This window comes from Arvicola amphibius, chromosome 4 (genome assembly GCF_903992535.2).
Source record: "Arvicola amphibius chromosome 4, mArvAmp1.2, whole genome shotgun sequence".
Classification (NCBI taxonomy): domain Eukaryota; kingdom Metazoa; phylum Chordata; class Mammalia; order Rodentia; family Cricetidae; genus Arvicola; species Arvicola amphibius.
Window position 1 is genome coordinate 3797508 of NC_052050.1, and position 22043 is coordinate 3819550.

General features: G+C 55.1%; 1 protein-coding gene across 1 annotated transcript in view; it reads left to right on the forward strand.

Moving 5' to 3' along the window:
• The window catches only part of Dnah17 (dynein axonemal heavy chain 17), a 110694-nt gene that overhangs the window by 31427 nt on the left and 57224 nt on the right, over positions 1–22043 (forward strand). The window contains exons 24-43 of the mRNA XM_038325776.1: positions 931–1083; positions 2211–2459; positions 3735–3857; positions 4909–5256; positions 5343–5434; positions 5739–5865; positions 6425–6577; positions 8875–9000; positions 9582–9689; positions 11421–11552; positions 12185–12345; positions 13287–13443; positions 14302–14406; positions 17923–18080; positions 18469–18607; positions 18764–18991; positions 19186–19323; positions 20247–20379; positions 20947–21074; positions 21721–21869. Of these exons, the coding sequence (XP_038181704.1) occupies positions 931–1083; positions 2211–2459; positions 3735–3857; positions 4909–5256; positions 5343–5434; positions 5739–5865; positions 6425–6577; positions 8875–9000; positions 9582–9689; positions 11421–11552; positions 12185–12345; positions 13287–13443; positions 14302–14406; positions 17923–18080; positions 18469–18607; positions 18764–18991; positions 19186–19323; positions 20247–20379; positions 20947–21074; positions 21721–21869 (3107 nt within the window). The remainder of the gene's footprint in view (positions 1–930; positions 1084–2210; positions 2460–3734; positions 3858–4908; positions 5257–5342; positions 5435–5738; positions 5866–6424; positions 6578–8874; positions 9001–9581; positions 9690–11420; positions 11553–12184; positions 12346–13286; positions 13444–14301; positions 14407–17922; positions 18081–18468; positions 18608–18763; positions 18992–19185; positions 19324–20246; positions 20380–20946; positions 21075–21720; positions 21870–22043) is intronic.

Here is a 22043-nt window from a genome sequence, read left to right on the forward strand (position 1 = left end):
CTTGGCTGCTTTGCTTTTCTGGTTTTCTGGATGAACCCCAATTACACATAGATTCCCAGACACACAGACGGAAAAGCTGGGCTTAGGTGGGCTGTATGGCCAAGACATAGATTCCCAGACGCACAGAAAAGCTGGACTCTATGTATATATGATGACCCAGCAGCCCAGAAACTCAATACATTTATTGTATACGTCTGAATCCAGGAGTCGGGTTTTTTTTTACACCATCAAAAGAAGAGAGTAGCATCATCTCAGTAGAGGGTCTAAGTGAGCAGTCTCAAGCTGTGAACATCCAGGAGAAGGGAGAAGGAAGTTATGGTTGATAGCTTCTGCACACAGTCAACCTCCCACACAAGGATTTTGTGGGGGTTCCCATCTGCCCAGCAAGCTGAGGTCCCCAGGGTCTGGACCCTGGAGCGAGTACAAGAGACCTGTTGAGTTCAGAACTGACCCCTCTGAGAACCCATGCGTTCCTGCCCTGGTTAGGATAAGATGGTTGGGCCATGGCTGCGGACCCGGGCATCAGATGCTGACTCTAACATTTGGGCAGTGGGAACAGAGGGGGGCATGTCTTTACCATCTCCCTGAGCCTAACTTGGGAAAGGCCTTGCCATGTCCCTGGGTCTGAGGCTGTGCCCATGCCAACAGCACACATTCTCTCAGGACTTCCTCTACTTCCACACAGACCAGAGTCTGTAGACACAAGCTGTCTCTGACTACATCCCAGAGGGAATGGCATCACAGAGGGCAGCTGCCATCTTGGCTGGGGCATTGGTCTCCACCAAGGGATGGGAAGACACCAATGGAAGACAGAGAAGATTTGTTGGGGCATGGTGGAGAAAAGAGATGGAGAAGGCAGGAATGGGGGCAGGGTAGGGCACTCAGGTTTTGGGGGGCAGCCCACTGATGTCCCCTCCCCTCCCATCCCAGCAACAAAAAAGCATTTCGGCCATGGAGGCCGTCATGGAGGCGCTGTGCAAGTCTGCCAGCCTGTTTGAGGTCACGGTGCCAGACTACAAGCAGCTGAAGGCCTGCCACAGGGAGGTCCGCCTGCTGAAGGAGCTGTGGGACATGATCGTCATGGTGAGGCAGGCCAGGCCCCGTGGGGGCGGGGTAGGGGTGAAGAGGGCTGGGGACTCTGCAGGAGGCTGCAAGGGCACCGAGAGGGGACCTGACCCCAGCTGGGGCCACTTCCCAGAGGCCTTTGCAGTCAGGCTTTGTCTAGACAATGTGGCCTCCATCTGCTGCCTCCCTCCCTCCTGCCCGACTCTCTTCCCTCAGACTCCTTCTGATCCACTCTTCTCAGATTGATCCCTCCTACTTGCATGGCCTGTTTGTTTGTTTGTTTTTGGGGGCCTGTTGAGTGTAGTTCGAGATGCTAGCCCAAGTATAGGTGTAAGTGTATTTACTCCAGCAAGGGCAACTTACCAGTGGCCTTACCACTGAGGAATATAGCTCTGCCTCCCAAGCCACCTCAGAGAGGGGTGGGGCCTCGTGAGCCCCTCATTGTTGAGAGACCAAGTCTCACCTGGTTCTCCTGGGCTGTGAATGCTCCCACGCTGGGCACTGTTGATGTAAGAAATTGGTTTGTGGTCTCAGGAAAATGACCATACATCCCACAGTATTTCACTGAGGCGAAATTGGGGGAGCCACGTCAGAGCCAGCAAGATGCACACCTGGCAGGGTCGGGTCCTACTGTGCTTTTATCTCTAATGCAAGGGGTCCTGAGTGGCCTGAGCTCTGCCTCAGGTTGCTACTAGTCTGACTGACTGGTTTATACAATTGCGAGCGCCTGGACCGCGGACGTAAGATGCGCTGATCCTGGAGGACTTTGAATTTCCGCTGAGCAGCTTTTTTACAGTTTCTTCCTTTTTAAAATGTATTTATTATGTAAACAATATTCTGTCTGTGTGTATGTCTACAGGCCAGAAGAGGGCACCAGACCTCATTACAGATGATTGTGAGCCACCATGTGGTTGCCGGGAATTGAACTCATGACCTTTGGAAGAGCAGGCAATGCTCTTAACCACTGAGCCATCAGTTTCTTTTCTAACGGAGTTTGCTTAACACTTTTTTTTGAAAGCGAAGACAGTACAGCGTGTCTCACATCCCCCAAACTCTCCAACAGCAGATGGCGCAGGGTGCCCAGGGGGAGGATGGCGCAGGGCGCCCAGGGAGAGTGGGAGGTGACACGGATGCTGTCCCTGCAGGTCAACACTAGCATCGATGACTGGAAGACCACCAAATGGAAGGACATCAACGTGGAGCAGATGGATATTGACTGTAAGAAGTTTGCCAAGGACGTGAGGTCTCTGGACAAGGAGATGAAAACTTGGGATGCCTTCGTGGGGCTGGACAACACCGTGAAAAACATGATCACATCCCTGCGTGCTGTGAGCGAGCTGCAGAACCCCGCCATCCGAGACCGCCACTGGCAACAACTCATGCAGGCCACCCAGGTACCCGCGGCATGATGCGGGGCGGACCGAGAGGCGGCTGCTGGCTGGTGGGCTAGCCTGGGTTGCCTGAGCGGTGGGCATGGGGTGTCAGTGCACAAGACTGGCAAAGCTAGACCTGGGCCGCTTCTGTACCGTGGTTCAGAGCGGGGGGGGGGGGGCTGCGTACTTGCCTTCAGCTCTGCTGGTTTTAAATCCTTTTTGTGCAATGTATTTTGGTCATCTTCATCCCCTCATTACTATCCCTCACCCCCTCCTACTCCCACCAAACCCTTTCTTCTTCTCAAGCCCCCCCCCCCTTATTTTCATGTGTTAGCATCTGCCGCTGCGGCCCCTGAGGTCATCGTGAAAGGAGAAAGGGTTTATTTACTCTGAGTCACAATCAGAGGATGTCTCCATGGTCCTTTGGTCCTGCAGTTCGGGGACTGTGGTGATTCCATCCACGGCAGGGGTACAGGAGAGCAGGGCTGCTCACCCCCTGTGTCCAGGAAGCAGCAGGAGAGGAAGGAACCAGTCCATCAGTGTCCCTTCGAGGACACACCTGCAATGGTCTCACTTCTCCCTGCTAGATCCCACCGTTTCTTCTAACACCTCAGGCTGGAAACTAAGCCTTTGACTCATAGACTTTGGAGTGTCCGTGAGGATCCAAGCTGCAGTAGTGGGGTGATGGCGGCATATTGTTGTGCTTGTGAAGAACCAGTAACTTGCCGGCTACCCAGAAGGTCTATGCAGCATGGACTTTTTCCTGGGCTGCTCTGTCAGGGTGGGCTCGTCACTAACAAAGCCATGCCCTCCCAGATCTGAAAATGTCAGGAAGGAGGCTCCAGAACCAGGGTGCTGCTCTCAGCTTCCAGGGCTCCGTGAGTTTGCTGGTCTGCAGCCACTTTCTCCGTCGTCGGTCTCTGTTTCTGTGGCCTCCTCGAGCTGTGACTCAGAGCCTCACTTCTTCCTTCTGCCACCTGACTTAGGGTGCACCCGGAGATCCGGGCCGACCTCATCCTGAGGTCCTCACCGTCTGTGGGTCATGCCCTGAGATCCTTAGTGAGCGTGTGTTCGGGTATGCGTGTGCACTTTTCACCCCCACTCCAGAGGGTTCTGCGGTTTATGTGACTTTATAGAAAATGCAGTGAGGTTTGGAGAAGGAACCGGCCTGAGTCATGGAGCCCCTGAGTCACAGATCACAGCGTGGCACAGTAGCCAAGGCTCCTCTGAGAGGCCTGCTTCCTGCCGCTGCAGGACACCTGGCCTCACCTGAAGCACACCTGTTTTCTCCCCTAGGTAAAGTTTGAGATGTCAGAGGAGACCACCCTGGCAGACCTGCTGCAGCTGAACCTCCACAAGTACGAAGACGAGGTCCGCAACATTGTGGACAAGGCTGTGAAGGAGTCGGGCATGGAGAAGGTGGGCGCCAATGCGGCCGCGTGTGCTTCTCTGCAGAGGATCCTGGGACTCTCTGATGGGTGCGGTGACTGTGAGGAGCCAATCTCATAGGCTCAGTGACTGTGAGGGACCAACCTCAGACCTCAGACCTCAGCCTCTGGCTCTGGGAGGTCTAGACACCTTCCCTTGAGAGCTTGAGACAGAAAAATCTTGATCCAATACCTGCATAGCTCAGTATCATCAAATAGCCCCATTCCTGGCGTTTCTGGCTGTTCTCTCTGAAGCACACAACAGTACGCTATGAGGAGACTCCGGGGGTATCACTCACCTGGGAATGAATCCCCTGATATGTGAAACAGATCGGGGGGGGGGGGTGTTGCAGACATGGCTCAACAGTAAAGAGCACTTACTGCTCTATCAGAGAACTGGGGTGCAGATCCCATCCCCCACAGCAGGCGGCTCATAGCTGCCTGTGACTCCAGCTCCAAGGGATCTGGTGCTCTCTTCTGACCATCATGGGCATCCAGCACGCACACATATGTGCACACACGGGTGCACACTCACATATTCAAAAGTAGCTGACACAGGGTGACACATGCCTTTAGTCCCAGCCCCCAGGAGACAGGAAGATAGATCTCTGTGACTTGGAGGCTGGCTAGGGCTACATAGTAAGGCCCTGTCTCAAAAACCCAAAACAGGGTGGAGGTCGGTGTGAGCTTAACACCTGCCGTTTCAAAAACACCTTTAGTCCAGAAAGTCAGTGCACTCTCCCTAGCTTTATTCCGAGTCCCAGGTGCTTAGATCCCTCCCTGAGCTCGCCACCCCGGATGCTCGATGGTTGTGAATTGGCCATTTTTGACAAAATGAGCATCTTAAGGAAGAGTTTTTCTGGCTTACAGGGGGGGGGGTGCACAGTCCCTCCTGGGGGAAGGCATGGCGGCAGGAAGCTTCCTAAAGGTTGCACGACCTTCCCAAACTGCAGCACCGGGTAGGGATCAAGGGCGCAAGACACATTGAGCCTGTGGGTTACGCTTTGCCTTAAAAACGCTCCCTGTTTCTGTCGCCCTGAAAGATCCTGAAAACCTTGGACATTACCTGGACCACCATGGAATTCGAGCACGAGCCGCACCCGCGAACGGGCACCATGATGCTCAAGTCGGATGAGGTGCTGGTGGAGACCCTCGAGGACAACCAGGTGCAGCTGCAGAATCTGATGATGTCCAAGTACCTGTCCCACTTCCTGAAGGAGGTGACCAGCTGGCAGCAGAAGCTGTCCACGGCAGACTCTGTCATCTCTATCTGGTTTGAGGTCCAAAGAACCTGGAGCCACCTGGAGAGCATCTTCATTGGCTCCGAAGACATCAGAGCCCAGCTCCCGGAGGATTCCAAACGCTTTGACAGCATCGACCAGGAGTTCAAGGCAAGCTCAGCCGCTGGGTGTTCCCAGAAATGGACGCTGTGGACGAGACAGACCCTGACGCTTCTGTCCTCCCCTTCTCCTTCCAGGCCTTGATGGCAGATGCTGTGAAGACACCGAACGTGGTAGAAGCCACCAACAAACCGGGTCTCTATGATAAACTGGAGATGCTGAAGAAGAGGTGGGTCCCCATACGTCCATCTGAGGTGTCGTTGGAGCACAGTCGTGTGCTACCTTAGGCTGTGCAAAGGCACAGCTCATAGACTAAGAACATTCCACCACTGAGGTGGGTTAGGAGCTGGGAGGTGGTCAGAGCTGGTGGGGAATGAGGGCGTCTGATTAGAGTCTCTGAGTTCATCCGGGTCTATGGAGAAAAGGCTGATCTGAGTCGTCTGGGTCTGTGCCTTCAGTTATCTGAGAGGATGAGCTGGCCGAGGGCCCTGCAGTAAAAGACCAACGGGCCCCTTCTTCCTCCTCCCTCTTAGCTTGGCCGTGTGTGAAAAGGCCTTGGCTGAATACCTGGAGACAAAGAGACTGTCCTTCCCGAGGTTCTACTTTGTCTCCTCGGCTGACCTGCTGGACATTCTTTCCAATGGAAATGACCCCGTGGAGGTAGACGGGGCCCCAGCTGTGGAAACCGCTACATCTAGGAGCCCTGGGCTGGAGGACAAACCCGCCATGCACTCGGCACACAATGCAGCTTTGGGCAAGGCGGCTGACCCGTCTCTGCTTGTTTTCCTTCTATGGAATGGATGAGAAATTGCAGGGACCGGGGTGGGGTGGGGGCTTCGTGGACACCTGGAAGACACACTGAGCTATTCTCCTTGTGGTCCTCATAAGCTTTGCCCTAAGGCATACCCTGAAATCTAGGAAGACACTTCCCAGGGCTCCTTGAGAAGAGAGGTCATGTTTCATTTCAATAATAGAACTATAGGCTAGGCACGGAAAAGGGTGCATGCCGAGAACCTCAGCAGAGGCTCTGGTAACTGTGTCCTGCCCAAGGCTGGTTCTGGCCGATGTCTGTGGTCGCCTGAGCCACACTCAGTTAGCATCAGTCAAAGACAGGGCAGATATTCCCAAGACGGAAGAGAAAGGATGGAAAAGAGAAGGCTTAATTAAATCCACTGCAGGGAGCCTGGAGCCATGGGCAACTCCAGGGTCCTTCCCCCAGGTGAGCCGCCACCTGTCCAAGCTCTTCGACAGTCTGTGTAAGCTCAAGTTTCGTCTGGACGCTGGCGGAAAACCGCTCAAGTTTGGGCTGGGGATGTACAGCAAGGAGGACGAGTTCGTGGACTTTGATAAGGAGTGTGACCTCTCCGGCCAGGTGAGCCTGCCTGTCAAGCGGTGAGGCTGTGGGAAGGGGGACAGGCTGTGCACTGTGCATTCCTCTCTTCTACTGCTCAAGGAAATGCTTGGGCGGCGGGGGGGGGGGGGGCTCTTTTCTATCTGATTTATAAACGTGTTTGTTTGTGTGGAGTGCATGTGTCATGGTTTGCAAGTGGAGGTCAGAGGCCAGCTTCCAGGAATCAGTTCTCTCTCTCCTTCACCGAGTTGGCCCCAGAGACTGATCTCAAGTTGTCAGGCCTGGCAGCAAGCACCTTTGTCTGATGAGCTATCTCCCTGGCCCCCACTCGGAGACCTTACCAAACAGCCTTCCTGCAGGGTGTGACTGAATCTAAGGGGCAAAGGAAGCAGGAAGGGACAAGCTTGCCCATCTCATTGAATTGCTATGGTTTGTGCAGAATGGGGCTGTGCTCTCTGAACTGCCAGTCCCTAGCCCCTGTCATGAGAAGTGACCATCGTGCTTCAGTGGGTTCAGGGCAATCTTGAGGTCCTGATTCTTCCCAGCAAGCCTGTCGCCACACTTGGACTGCCTGGTTCTGCTGACAGCAAGCTTCCTCCTGGCTCTTCCCCCACCTCCGTGTCCGGTCACTGAAATGCTTTGGCCATTAGCCCTAGGGAAAATGTGATGAGGGGTGAGCCAGAAACTCACACAAGAATGGGGGAGCTCGGGAGCTGGAGAGATGGCTCAGAGGCTAAGAGCACTGACTGTTCTTCTAGAGGTCCTGAGTTCAATTCCCAGCAACCACATGGTGGCTCACAACCATCTGTAATGAGATCTGGTGCCCTCTTCTGGTGTGCAGGGATATATGCAGACAGAATGCTGTATACATAATTAATAAATAAAACTTTTTTAAAAAATCGCGACACTGGAATTACCGCCAAGAGATGTTTAAAAAAAGAAAGAAAGGGGGCGCTCTAGAGATCAGCTCATGCCTGTGTCTCTCCTGCTTCCCGGGGACAGGGACTGGGCAAGGCAGTTCCATGTTGCCGGGTGACTCAGGACTGTGGCAAGATCCCCTCATGGGGGCAAAGTCCCCTCATGGTAATGGTAACTAGAAAAGACAGTCCACCCTCCCCTAGAGGACTCTATTCCTCCATCCAGGTGAAGTCATGGAAGGCTGTGCTGCTAGGAATGAGTCCAGGGCCGCAGGAGGGAGCAAGGTAGTCGGGCTCCCACTGAGATAGACTTTTCTCTGGATGCCTGCCTGCTCCCTTCTCTGATTTAAGGATAACTGTATACTCTACAAGTCTTTGCAGAGGTATTGTTGGCTTACTAATGTGTTTTTTTAAGTGGATCGGCATCGGAGGTTTTTTCTTTACACTTTATCTTTGTGTGTGTGTGTCACGGGACTCACACAGAGGCTGGAAGGCAGCCTTGTGTCCTTGGTCCCCTCCTCCACCTTTACATGAATTCTGAGGACTGACCCTGTCCTGGGATCATGCAGCAACTGCCTCCACCTAATGGGCCATCTCACTGGCCCTGGATAGCCATTATGCTGCTGCTCAATGAAAACCTTAGCATTTCTGCCCCTGACGAGCATGTTATTGGTGGCCACAGCCTGGACCAAACTTCCAAGTTCTTGGCATCTTGTTGAAGAAGCTCACCCAGGTAATAAAGCAGCCGGGATGCGGGGAGGAGTGTTATGAAGAAGCAAAGCAGAGGTGTCGAGTAGATACGCAGTAAGGGCAGCGGGCGCTCAGATGGTCAGCTCAGAGCCCTAGCTGCATCCATCACTTCCTTTTGTGGATCCAGTTGGTGGAGGAGTCGTTGGAGGTGGGGGTGGGGCTCTCCTCTAATTGACAGGCTTGGGTTCTGTAGGCTGTTGTTCACTGCACACATCCTTCTTCATGTCCCTGGTTTTGAGCGTGTGCATGCCCAGTCCTGCAAACCTATGAGATAGTTAACGGGATTTCCCCTAAAAGCTGACTGAGATACAGTCTGGCGCACTGCCCGTGCTCCCAAAGCTGGTCCACGCAGGACCCATGCACCGCTTCTAGATCCAAAAGCGTTTGGTTGGTCACAGGAAGGGAGTTACTAGCTAGCCACAGATCAGAGGATCCGTGGTTCTGTCTAGAAAGGGGTGAGACTGAAGCTCACCACAGTGGAGGTCCTAAGTGGCCAGCTGATCTGTTGGGAAGGGAATGTGTGAAGGCCAGGACAGGCAGGGTCTAGAGCTGCTAAGCTACTCGTAGCTTGTCTACCTCAGGTATGCAAACCACTGGGATGAGATGTGGAGGGGGAAGGGGCTACCAGGTCAACGTGAGGTCTTTCCCCAGGTGGAAGTGTGGCTGAATCGGGTGCTGGACCGAATGTGTGCCACGCTGCGCCATGAAATTCCAGAAGCAGTAGTGACCTATGAGGAGAAGCCGAGAGAACAATGGATCTTTGACTACCCAGCCCAGGTCTGACATGGTTGGGACCCCCTGCAGTACAGGTCCATGGGGGACCTTCTTGTGGCTCCAAGGCCCCAGCTTAACCCTCTCTCTGTTGAGAATGGGTTTATCTGTTTGGCATGAGGTCTTTTAAAGAGAATTTTTTCCTTTACTTTTACGTGTATAGATGTTTTGCCTGTGTATATGTAAGTGCACCACCTGTGTGCAGTGCCTGTGGAGGCCAGAAGAGGGCATCAGATCTCCTGGAACTGGAAATGGTTGTGAACATCTATGTAGGTCCTGGGAATCAAACCCAGGTCCTCTGGAAGAGCAGTCGGTTCTCTTAACCACTGAGCTGTTTGGTCAACCTCATGATGTCATCTTTTTCTTTTTTCTTGGTGGGATTGGGTTGGGATTAAGGGGTTTCAAGACAGAGTTCTTCCATGCATCCCTGGAACTCACTCTGTAGACCAGGCTAGCCTTCAACTCAGAGACCCATTTGCCTCTGCTTCCCGAGTGCAGGGACTAAAGGCGTGTGCCACCACTGCCCGACTATGCCCTCATGTCTTCATCCGTGAAGAACGGTTTCTCATGCCCCACGTCGTTTCCAGGTGGCGCTAACGTGCACGCAGATCTGGTGGACGACTGAGGTGGGCCTGGCATTTGCAAGGCTGGAGGAAGGGTACGAAAATGCCATCAAAGACTACAACAAAAAGCAGGTGCGGGAGCCCTGGGGCTCTGAAACCGCCAGGCAGTAGCCAGAAGCTCCTTGGATTAAGTAGGGTTTCTCCCACTGTGATAAGACACCATGACCAAAAGCAACTTGGGGAGGAATAGGTTCAGTTCAGCTTACAGCTTGTAGCCCATCAGCCAGGGAAGTCAGGGCGGGAACGGATGCCAAGGCCACAGAGGCTGCTGCTTCCTGGCTTGCTCCCCAAGGCTTGCTCAGCCTGCTTCCCTATACAGCCCAGGACCACCTTCCCAGGGGTGGCAGCACCTACCGCAGGCTAGGCCCTCTGACATCAATCACTAATTAAGAAAATGAACCCTGGACTTGCCCACAGGCTAATCTGCTGTGGGCATTTTCTCAGCGGAGGCTCTCTCTTTCAAATTCCTCCAACTTGTATCAAATTGACATAAAAACTTCTCCAGGTGTTCACTGTGTTCATCGGCCTGTGGGTCAGAAGCAATCACATAACCATTCAGTATCAACCTCAGGAATACGGGACTCAGCATCTCCCCCGGGAATCAGATACCAACACTGGGTTCTCTCAAACGTTTATTTCTGTGTATGTGTGGAAAGTGTGTGAGTGTGTGTGGGTGTGCGCGCGCGCACGTGCGTGTGTGTGTCTGTGTACACATGTGCACCCCAGTGTGTATGAGGAGGTCAGAGGACAGCTTGTGGAGGTCATTTCTGCTTCCAGGAATCAAACTCTGATAATCAGGCTTGATGGCAGGCACCTTTATCTGCTGAGCCATCTTGGCAGTATTCTTTTTCCCTTAATATACTTGGGTAGGTCTTAGAAGCTGAGAGAGAGGGGGGAGGGGGAGAGGGGGAGAGGGAGGGAGGGAGAGGAGGGGGGGGGGAGAGAGGAGGGAGAAAGAGGGAGAGGGGGAGGGAGGGGGAGGGAGAGGGGGGAGGGGGAAGGGGAGGGGGGAGAGGAGGGAGAGGGGGAGAGGAGGGGAAGAGAAGGGAGAGAGAGAGAGAGAGAGAGAGAGAGAGAGAGAGAGAGAGAGAGAGAGAGAGAGAGAACCTTGGGTGGTTCCTCAGGAAGCAGTCCACCTTATATTTGGGTCAGGGTCTGAAGCTTGCCCATTAGGCCAGTGAGCCCTAGGGATCACCCAGTCTCCGCCTCCCTGGTGTCGGGATTACAAGCATGGTCCACCGCACCTCACTTCTTTATGTGCATCCTAAAGCCCTCACCTGGCTGCATCATCTCACCGTCTCCCCAGGGACTCTGTCAACATTTTCTCCCGTTGCTTCAGAACCTCCCTTGTGTGTAGTTTGATCCATTATGCCGGCTTTACAGCAACAGGAAGCTGGTTCTTTTTTTTTTTTTTTTAAATTTTATGTGCATTAGCATCTGATTCCCTAGAACTGGATTTACAAACAGTTGTAAGCTGCCATATGGGTGCTGGGAATTGAACCCGGCTCCTTTGGCTGAACAGCCAGTTCTCTTAACCGCTGAGCCATCTCTCCAGCCCCCAGGGAGCTGTTTCTACTGAATGCACATGCTCCTCCTTCTTGGGGACCCCATGGTATCTCCACATGGAGGAGGGGAACTTTTCCATTCTTTCACTGTGGTAAACAAGAGCTAGTGAACTTATACACACACATGGGAGTGGGGGAATTCTCTGTGACACCCCACGGCCACGGGAATCCAGCCCAATGGTCCCCCGAGGGTGGTGGCTGCCAGCCAGGGTCCCAGCACGGCCGCCCCTTTCCGCAGATCAGCCAGCTGAATGCGCTCATCACGCTGCTCATTGGGAATCTCAGCGCTGGCGACAGGATGAAGATCATGACCATCTGCACCATTGATGTGCACGCCCGGGACGTGGTGGCCAAAATGATCACCGCCAAGGCAGGAGCACGCCTGTCCCCGGGGGGCTGGGAAGGCCTGGGAACTGGGATTGGGGCTGGCCATATGCTGGAGGGATCCAGCCTCTGCCATATCTTCCTTCCAGGGAGGTGACAGGGGAGGAAGTTGCTGTCTGTCCTTTACACACACACGCACACGCACACGCACACGCACATTCCATAGAGGTCAGATGAGTAGGTCAAGTTTCCATTCTTTCATGTGTGTTCATGTGTGTGCAGATGCATGTGTGTGTGTACCTGTGGGGGCCAGAGGGCGCCATCTACCTCCTTTTTGGAGACAGAGTCTCTTACATTGGCCTGGAACTCAGCGAACAGGTTAGACTGGCTGGCCAGGGAGCCCCAGGGGTCCTCCTGCACCCACCTCCACAGCACTGGGATTACAAGAACACACCGTCACACTGGCTGACTTCATGTTACACGGGTCCTGGCGATTGAACTCAGCTGTCTTAGACTCTCAGCAAGATCTTTACCAACGGGGCCAACTCCCCAACTGCAGAAGGTGTTCCTATTTGTAGCAGGCTGCAGCCCGGGGTGTGGGAACAGTTATATATAGGATCAAGAGGGGAGCCCCAGGGACTGGTCTGGAGCCAAGACACCCGCGGCGTTCTTCCGCAGGTGGAGAGCTCGCAGGCCTTCACCTGGCAGTCGCAGCTCCGACACCGCTGGGACGAGGAGAAGAAGCATTGCTTCGCCAACATCTGCGATGCCCAGATCCAGTACTCGTACGAGTACCTGGGCAACACCCCACGGCTCGTCATCACCCCGCTCACAGACAGGTGAGCACCCAGACCCAGTACCCCTACAAGTACCTGGGCAACACCCAGCGGCTCGTCATCACCCTGCTCACAGACAGGCGAGGACCCAACACCCTTCCCTCCTCACCACACACCCCCTGGACCCTTTCCCCACAATTCTTCCCACCCTCAGCTCTGAGGCTAGAAGAACCCACCTCAGGGTGAGGAGGTCCTGGGCTTATGATCCAGCCCAGACACCGGGTAGGGTGGGGGACCGTGGAGACAGCTTTAGGCTGTGAGTCCTTGGTCTGACGCTGACCGTGTCCTCTTGGGAGTTAGTTACTTCAACCCTCTGAGGTCTTGAAAGCAGGGAGCGTGGCACATCAATCCCCACGAGTGTGTGAGCGTTGAGTAAATTATAGGACAATAACCGCACTCAGCCCAGAAACCATGTCTGATGAGTCCAGAGGGCCCACTACCCAAACCCCACAGGAGGGCCATGCCTGCACTACGCCTGTCCCTCAGTCACATCACAGTGTTCTTGCTCTCTGCCTTTTGTCCTTTGGGGGCTCAGCAAGTACAATAGCTCCACAGTTTTTTTAAAAAAAAAAAAAACTGGCCCTGGGGGTCACAGTGTCACAGTGCAGAGCGGGCCCTGGGGTCACAGTGTCACAGTGTGGAGCAGGCTCTGGGGTCACAGTGTCACAGTGTGGAGCAGGCTCAGGGGTCACAGTGTCACAGTGTGGAGCAGGCCCTGAGGTCACAGTGTGGAGCGGGCCATGGTCACAGTGCCACAGTGCAGAGTGGGCCGTGGGGTCACAGTGCCACAATGCGGAGCAGGCCCTGGGGTCACAGTGCCACAGTGCAGAGCGGGCTCTGGGGTCACAGTGCCACAGTGCAGAGCGGGCCCTGGGGTCACAGTGCCACAGTGCAGAGCGGGCTCTGGGGTCACAGTGCCACAGGTGACTGGGGGTCCTTGGCAGGTGCTACATCACCCTCACGCAGTCTCTCCACCTGATCATGGGCGGAGCCCCTGCTGGCCCGGCTGGCACAGGCAAGACTGAGACAACAAAGGACCTGGGCAGAGCCTTGGGCACCATGGTGTACGTCTTCAACTGCTCCGAGCAGATGGACTACAAGGTATGTAGACCCAAGCATGTGTGGACCCCACAGACAGAACCCTGGGGACCATGATGAGGCATTCAGAATGCCCTGCCAGTGCCCCCTTTTGGAGGTCCATGTATCCTAGAGGGACCCCTCTCATGACCACCATTGTCCCAATGATTAGAGACCACAGAGAAGGAGCAAGTACCCGCTTCATGTTCAGCGTAGGTTTAGGGTGAATGTAGTGTCCTGATGGACTCTGAAGGGGACGAGAGATGGGGGAGTCAGTCCCATCGAGCACAGAAACTTTGGGGTCATGTCTACTCAGAGAACTGAATGGGAGGGGAGAGGCCCCAGCGGTAACAGGAGGGGTGTGGGGGACCTCAGTCTTCAGGGGACTCCCTCCCCTTGGATGAGTCCCACAGCCTACAGGTCCCATCCTGAGGCTGAGGACAATGCTCATGACCCCTCCTGAGTGACAGTCATACCATCATGCCCCCCTCATGGGCCCTAGAAAAGTGGTGTTGGTGACCCGACAAGGGATTTCGGTTTGGACTCCGTGGCTGTGTTGATTACCCTGCAGGAGACAGAATGGCACACTCATAGGGAAAGGTCCTCCAAAGAGCTGGCAGCCCCAGCCCACCTTGGAGGATCCTTCCTTCATGCATAAAATGAGAAGGTGAAGGGGGGAACCGCTGAGGAACTTCTAGCTGTGCCCCTGCCTGAGCCTTTTGCTTAGAAAGTCGCTGGGACAGTACCCCGTGGACGGTCAGGCGTGAAAGGATGCTGTTCCAGGCATGTGCCAGACGCAACAGGAGTGTGCTAAGACGCGAACCTACTTCCTGCAGGCCTTTGGAAGCCACTCCCTCCCCTGACACATCTTTCTCTTTGTAGTCCTGTGGGAACATCTACAAGGGCCTAGCCCAGACGGGAGCCTGGGGCTGCTTTGATGAGTTTAACCGGATCTCCGTAGAGGTCTTGTCTGTAATCGCTGTGCAGGTAGGGCCCTTCTGCTCTGTCTGTGGGTCAATGGAGGGGCCTGGAGCTTTGCCCAGCTTTGTGGCATCTGAGACACTGGAGACCCTCCTGCCTGTCCACCCCAACAGCTGGGCACTGGGCACTGGGATGACACAAAGATGCCTCAGACCAACCCCTGCCCTGGTTCCTAGGGGCCCTTGGTAGTTTACACACAGAGGAAATAGAGTCAGAGATGGCAGCCCCTGTGCCCAGGGAGACGGGGAGGAGTAACGGATACCGCTTGGGGATGCTAACATAGAAAATTACCTTGGGTGTGGTAGCGCATGCCTATAATCCCTGCCACCTTGGGATGCAAAGCCAGGAGGATTGCCACGAGTTCAAGGCCAGACTGGTCTATGCAACAAACTCCAGATTAGGCAGGACTATAGATTGAATCTCTGTTTTGAAGAGAGAGAGAGAGGATATTTTATAACCCTTAGTTGCCTTTGTGATTGTACAGTCGGGCAGCAGGCTAAGCCCAAGTGGTCTAGAATGTACCATCCCACGGTGTAAGCAGTCTGTGTCTACAGTCTGAGGAGAGGGAGTGACGACGGCGTAGGGCAGCTGGGTTGGTCACAGTTGGCTCTGTCTTACCGGAACATGGTTCAAACAACAGTTGGCTGCCTGCAATGGACATGCCTGGGACTCAGCCATGTGCTTCAAGAATTAAGTTACAGTGTCTTTAGGCATCAGTTGGTCACAGTGTATTCAACAGATATCCAAGGCTAGAGAAACCCTTACCTAAGCTGAAGTTCAGTGTGGAGGTGACCAGGCCAGACCTGGCAGCGGAGAGACAGCGGACAGAGAAGTGCTTTAGCAGTGAAGAAACTGGGGGAGGGGCGTGTGGAGGTGACTAACAGGTCAGGAGTGGGTGGGGAAAGCGTGGCCGTAGGTCTTAGGGAACTCCCTAGCAGGGCACAGGACAGCGGTGGGGAATCCAAGGCAAGGCAAAAAGGAGCAGAGTCCTCAAACGGGGTAGAAATGGCTATGCCAGCACCCCCAGCTTTTAAACTCACCTGCACAGCCCTGCCATGCATGTCACATTTCACATGTCACATCATCGTCACATTTCAGACAGGAGCCCCTGGTGCCCGATAGGCTGGAGAAACAGGGGGGCGCTGTGGTCAGCTGAGGCTGGCCTCCAGTCCTAGGTCAAACTTGCAATCCCATCTCTGGAGCCCCAGGCCAGAGGCCCCACTGCGGAGGTCCTGAGAAGCCAGGCCTAGCTACTTGTCCCAAACCTGGACAGAAAAAGGAATGGTGGGAAACAGGAAAGGGAGACGAGGGACAGCACTCTTGTCCTGGGTGGGGTTGGAGTGTGCAGGCAGGGGAAGTGCTAGCAAGAGCTCCAAAGTTACACAGGAAGGGGTGTTGGGGCTGGGGGTTCCAGTCTTGTCACAAGACATTGGTCCGTCAAGCCTATTGTCCCTGGCACAGAAGTTGACCACCAAAGAGAATTAACCTAAGAAAAGTGAGTCGGATGAAGGTCCAGGCACCCAGGTTTCACCTTGCTGTCTGTTACCCATCAACCACCTGTCTGCCTAATGACAAGCCAGAACTTTGTAGCAGAAGCAACTGCTAATCCTGTTGGGATTTCAGTGGGAAAAGTCAGTGGGGTGGGCAGGGGGCAGGGCTCCTGACCACCCATGCAGGGGTGCAGTGTGGGAGAGAGGACCCATGGCCTGGGGGAACCTTACCTCCAGAGCTCTCAGCAGCTCCCCATTCCCCAGTCTGAGAAAGGCCAAATGAGTTTGCCAAAGTGGTAGCCACTCCCCCACCCTCCTCATTGGGGCTTAACTACCAGCCCCGACCCAGTATGCACCCAAAGCTCCACCCCGCTCCCAAGTCAGGGAACAAACCCTAGAACGTTCCAGGGAGCATGTTTTGTTTGTGGGCACGAAAGACCTGGGAACAGAATGCTGGGAAAGTTCTGGCAGCAGGCGATGCTCCCAGTTCTTGCCCTCTAGTCCTGCCCAGGTGGGAGCCCTGTGGGCTCCGTCATGACCCACACAGCACACTGCCTAGCAAGACCAGGCCAGCAAGCTGTGGGCTGGGCAAAGGAGCTGATGGCCCAGAGATTTCTATCACAAGCCTGGAGCTCCCTCAAGTGGTGATTTTGTGGATTGCAGCTGCCTCCCTTAGGTTTCTCTAAAATCCCAAGCACAGACCAAATTGATAAGCAGGAGGTGGCCTCAGAGACTCTTGGCTAATGGGCCACTTACGGGACTCTGGTGGGTATTATCAGAAAACTGACAGAATTCAGCCATGGTCATGACCAGAGGGCGCTCTTGAGACAAAAGCCTCCCTGCCCCCGAAGTTTTCTCTATAACAGCCTTAAATTGCAAAATCACAGAGGACAGGGCAGCACCGGCAGGAACCATGGGCAGCGACAGTGTGAGGGCATTGCTGGTCACAGCTACCAGGTCCTGTAACTGGAGTGGGGGTACGGGGGGGCGATAGTCCCATCAGTAAAGAGTCCTGTAACTGGAATGGGGGTACGGGGGGGGCGATAGTCCCATCAGTAAAGAGTCCTGTAACTGGAGTGGGGGTACGGGGGGGCGATAGTCCCATCAGTAAAGAGTCCTGTAACTGGAGTGGGGGTACGGGGGGGCGATAGTCCCGTCAGTAAAGAGTCCTGTAACTGGAGTGGGGCTACGGGGGGGCAATAGTCCCATCAGTAAAGAGTCCTGTAACTGGAGTAGGGGTACGGGGGGGGCGATAGTCCCGTCAGTAAAGAGTCCTGTAACTGGAGTAGGGGTACAGGGATGGGCGATAGTCCCGTCAGTAAAGGGGTCTATAACTGGAGTGGGGGTGCAGGGGTGGGCGATAGTCCCATCGGTAAAGTACTTGCCACACAAACCTATATAGACCTGAGCGTGATTCCCAGAACTCATGATATAAAAGGCCAGATGTGGGGCCTGGAGAGATGGCTCGGAGGTTAAGAGCACCTAGTGTCCCAGAGGACCCAAGTTCAGTTCCCTACACCCATGCCAGGTGGCTTACAGCTTTGGGGGATCCAACATCCTCTTCTGGCCTCTTTGGACAGCCAAACACACGTGTACATACAGATGAAAACATACACATAAATACTCATAAAGGGGGAGGGCAGATGTTGCCAGGTATGGTGGACCATGCCTTTAATTCCACAACTCAGAAGGCAGAGGGAAGCCGATCTCTTGAGTTTGAGGCCAGCCTGAGCTACATAGTGAGACCTTGTTTCAAAACACAAACAGAATCAGATGCAAGGTGTGTAAACCCGGTGTTGTGCAGGGGGAGGTGGAAGGAGCCCCGGGACTCTCTGGCAGGCAGTCCAGTCGACTGGTGAGCTCCACGTTCAATGAGAGACCCTGTCTCAAAAACAGCAAAGTGCAGAGCAATAAAGGAGGACACCCATTGCTATCTCTCTTTCACACACGTGCATACCAACACACATGCACACGCACATTTGCACACACAAATGGTTCCATGCTGGTGTGTGTCTGCATACCAACTGTCTAGGTAAAGTGTGTCCAAGATGCAATTCGGGCCAAGAAGAAGAAGTTCAACTTCTTGGGCGAGATAATAAGCCTCATACCCACTGTGGGCATCTTCATCACCATGAATCCTGGCTACGCCGGACGCACAGAGCTGCCTGAGAACCTGAAGGCCCTGTTCAGGTAAAAGCGGGTGGGGTGAGGAGGGGCGGGGGGCTAGCAGTGTCAGGGCCGAAGAGCGAGTGAAGCTGGAGGATCCCCAGGCTAGCATCCAAGCCCAGTAGGGCTGGCAAGAAGGCAGGCAGGTCCATCAGAAGCCCTGGGGCTCCCCAAGTGAGGGCAGTTCCCCAGCCGAGACACTTCTGTCCATGAGGATTCTGGTTAGAGCAGGCATGAGGTCCAGAGCTTCCTGACCCAGATATGTGAGGAACCATGGGGGAAGGCTGGAACCCAGCTCCACGTGCCCGACTTGGCTGGCAGGAACACATACTCCAGGGGAGGAGGGACAGGTGGCACCCGAGGAGCCAGGGGAGCCGACGTGGGGAGAGACAGCTGCTTGCTCAACCCCCAGGCCCTGTGCGATGGTGGTGCCCGACTTCGAGTTGATCTGTGAGATCATGCTGGTGGCCGAGGGCTTCCTGGAAGCCCGCCTGCTGGCCCGGAAGTTCATCACCCTCTACACCCTGTGCAAAGAGCTGCTCTCCAAGCAGGTGTGTTCTTCCAGTTCCAGGGGAATCCTGGTCAAGTCTCAGGGGACCCACGCTTCTGTTTCTGCCTTCCCTATCCCTGAGATCCACTCTGAGCCTGGAGTTGCCAGCTGACCTCCATAGGAAGGTGTGTTCATATCCCTGTCTCCACTCCCACAGGATCACTATGACTGGGGCCTGCGGGCCATCAAGTCTGTGCTGGTGGTGGCCGGCTCCTTGAAGAGGGGGGACCCAACCCGGGCAGAGGACCAGGTGCTCATGAGGGCGCTGAGGGACTTCAATATCCCCAAGATCGTGACTGATGACTTGCCCGTGTTCATGGGGCTGATCGGGGACCTCTTCCCTGCCCTGGACGTGCCCCGGAAGCGAGACCTGAATTTTGAGAAGGTAATTCTCGCTTCCCCCCACCTCCATCCCCCCCTAGAAGCCTGGTCTTTGCTACAAGGATCCTGGGGCCATGAACTGCTTCCTGCCCCCCGGCCAGTCCTGGGTTTCAGAGCTCTGAGAGTCACAGAAGGATCCAGGGTTGGGGCTCTGGGTGACATTAAGTCTTCCTGCCCTGCCTTGCACCTGTCACCCAGATCATCAAGCAGAGCATCGTGGAGCTCAAGCTGCAGGCAGAGGACAGCTTCGTGCTGAAGGTCGTGCAGCTGGAGGAGCTGCTTCAAGTCCGACACTCGGTGTTTGTCATCGGGAACGCTGGCAGCGGCAAATCCCAGGCACGCTGCCAGCACCCGCCTATTGTCCCCCTCCGCCCCCCCGACAACTCCACCCCGCCACCCGCCACCCATACACCCCACCTGCCTCCCCGAGGCTCCCCCACTCACATACTCCTGTCTCCTGGCACTGCTTGAGGCCATGGCAAGCCCTGGAGGGTGGCACCCGGCGACACCAGTGGCGGTAACTCTGGCATATTCTGAGCTAGTCAGGTGTCTGACCATGTGCCTCCAGGGCGGGGTGCTTAGCCTCCTACCAAGACCCATTTCTGAAGACAGAGGGACCAGGGGGCAGCTCAGGTGGTACAGCGCTTGCCGGCCCCCAGAACCACATAAGAAGCCAAGCATGGAGGGCTGGGCACTAGAGAGGCAGAGACGGTAGAATCCCTGGGGCTTGCTGGCCACCAGCTCTTGCTGGCCTAACTGCTAAACTCAGGCACAGGGAGAGCCTGTCTCAGAAGGATGCTGATGGTGTTCCTGAAGGTGACACCCAAGGTTATCCTCAGGCGCACATGACGGACACATGTGAGCACACACACACACACATACACACACACACACACACACACACACAAAATAACCTTAAGTGTCCTTGAAACCCATTTCTCTGAGTGAAAGTCATGAGCCATTTTCTTCAGCTTCTTTTGTTTTTCTCAATGGATTACTTGTGTAGCGAGCATGGAGCTTGCATGCTTTTCTAGGTCCCAGCATAGTCTCAGGCTCTCTCTCCAGGATCCGTAGGATGAAGTCAGCTCCCATCGCCCAGCCTGTGTTGCTGTCCAGGGGGCACAGACTCAGCAGCATCTGCTGCTCAGTCCACTAACACACCTGGGGCTGCAGAGAGGGTGGCCCCGTGCGGACTGTGTGCCAGGCTCTGGGACAGGTGCTGTGGGCATTGAGTCGGTGAACAATTCCCACCCTCCCAGGTCCTCAAATCCCTCAACAAGACCTATCAGAACCTGAAGAGGAAGCCGGTGGCAATAGACTTGGACCCAAAGGCCGTCACCTGTGACGAGCTGTTTGGCATCATCAACCCGGCAACCAGGGAGTGGAAGGACGGTAGGTGGGGCGGGCTGTGAGAAATCACCTCTGGGACAGTCGCTGTGCTCAGTGCAGCAAGGCTTTCTGAGACCCCGCCTGGTACCTCAGCAGGCTCCCGGGGCCTGGGAGGAGTCACAGCCTGTGCAGGCCCACGCCACTTCAGGAGAAGATAACGGAGCCAGTGCTGGGGTGCCCGGGGCACAGTGCCCCTGCACCACCAGGCAGGCAGCAAGCAAGCATGAAACTGACTCAAGAGTCCAAGTAGAGCCCCCTAACCTCAGGGAGACCCACAGGTGGAGCTGTGCTGAGTGTGGCAGCCTCTGGCAGGGCCTCAAAAGAGGGGCCGACGGTGGAAAGGAATGGGAGGGTCGGAAGAAGTCAAGGGCAGAGGTGTGGGCAGTACCACGAGGAGCAAGAAAACCACTGTTGTCCCTTTAAATGGGGACCAGCCACCTCTGAGAAAGTTGAGAGCAAGGCCAAGGTCAGATCCACCTGGGCACGAGGGAGTGAAGGCTCCAGAGTGGCCATCATGCCATTTAGCCCCTCGGGAGCGGCCATGTGTGTCACCAGCCTGCCTCCCTACAGGCCTGTTCTCAACCATCATGCGGGACCTGGCCAATATCACGCACGATGGTCCCAAGTGGATTGTCCTGGATGGGGATATAGATCCCATGTGGATCGAGTCCCTCAACACAGTCATGGATGACAACAAGGTGGGTGATCCCTGGACTCCCAGCTGAACCCCCTCATCCCCACCGTGAGAAGGGGCGGTGTGGGAACTTACACGCAGTGCTAGGGGTGGAGGGCGGAGCAGGGCGGCTGGGAGGGAGTCTGTGGGGAAGTCCACACGGAAAGTCATGAACTGCAGCCAGCACCTGCCACACGGCGTTCTCCAATCAGGACACCGATCCATGCACTCCTGAGCCCGCCCATATTTCTGCCTCAGTGATAGCCAGAATACAGCTCGGGGCTCATCCTCCAACTCACAGGTGCACATCATAGCGACACACTTGGGAGGTAGAGATGGCTCTAGAATAGTCTAGAAGCAGCTGGAGAAAACAATTCCTCTCAGCACCAGGGAGGACGAGGCAGGAGGATCATGAGTTTAGGACCTGCCTGGGCTGCATAGCAAGACCCTGTCTCAAAAACAGGGCTTCTCAACTGGGTAGAAGACAACACGGAAGTGTTCCGATAGAGGGGAGAGTTGTGGTTTTTGAAGGGATGTCTGTGTTGGCTAGGAGCCAGGCAGGCATGGGGGGAGGGGGGCCTGGAGGTAAGGAGAGCTGAGAGACGTGGGTTCCAGTGTGGTCTGTGTGCCTGCCTCAGTGGCTCCTCACTTAGAGACTGCTGCCTCCCCAGGTCCTGACCTTGGCCAGTAATGAGCGAATCCCCTTGAATCGCACCATGAGGCTGGTGTTTGAGATCAGTCACCTGAGGACAGCCACCCCAGCCACCGTCTCCAGGGCTGGCATACTCTACATCAACCCTGCTGATCTTGGGTGGAACCCGTGAGTAGGGCTTGGGCTCTTATTCCAAACTGCGGCAGGGAAAGTGGTCAGTGGGCTGTGGCATAGTGGTGTATGCTTTCACGTACCCATCCACGCACATAAGTACCACGGGGCCCCTCCACCTCACGTTCAGTGGGCTGTATCAGAAGGGTACACACGTGTATGTGTTCACTT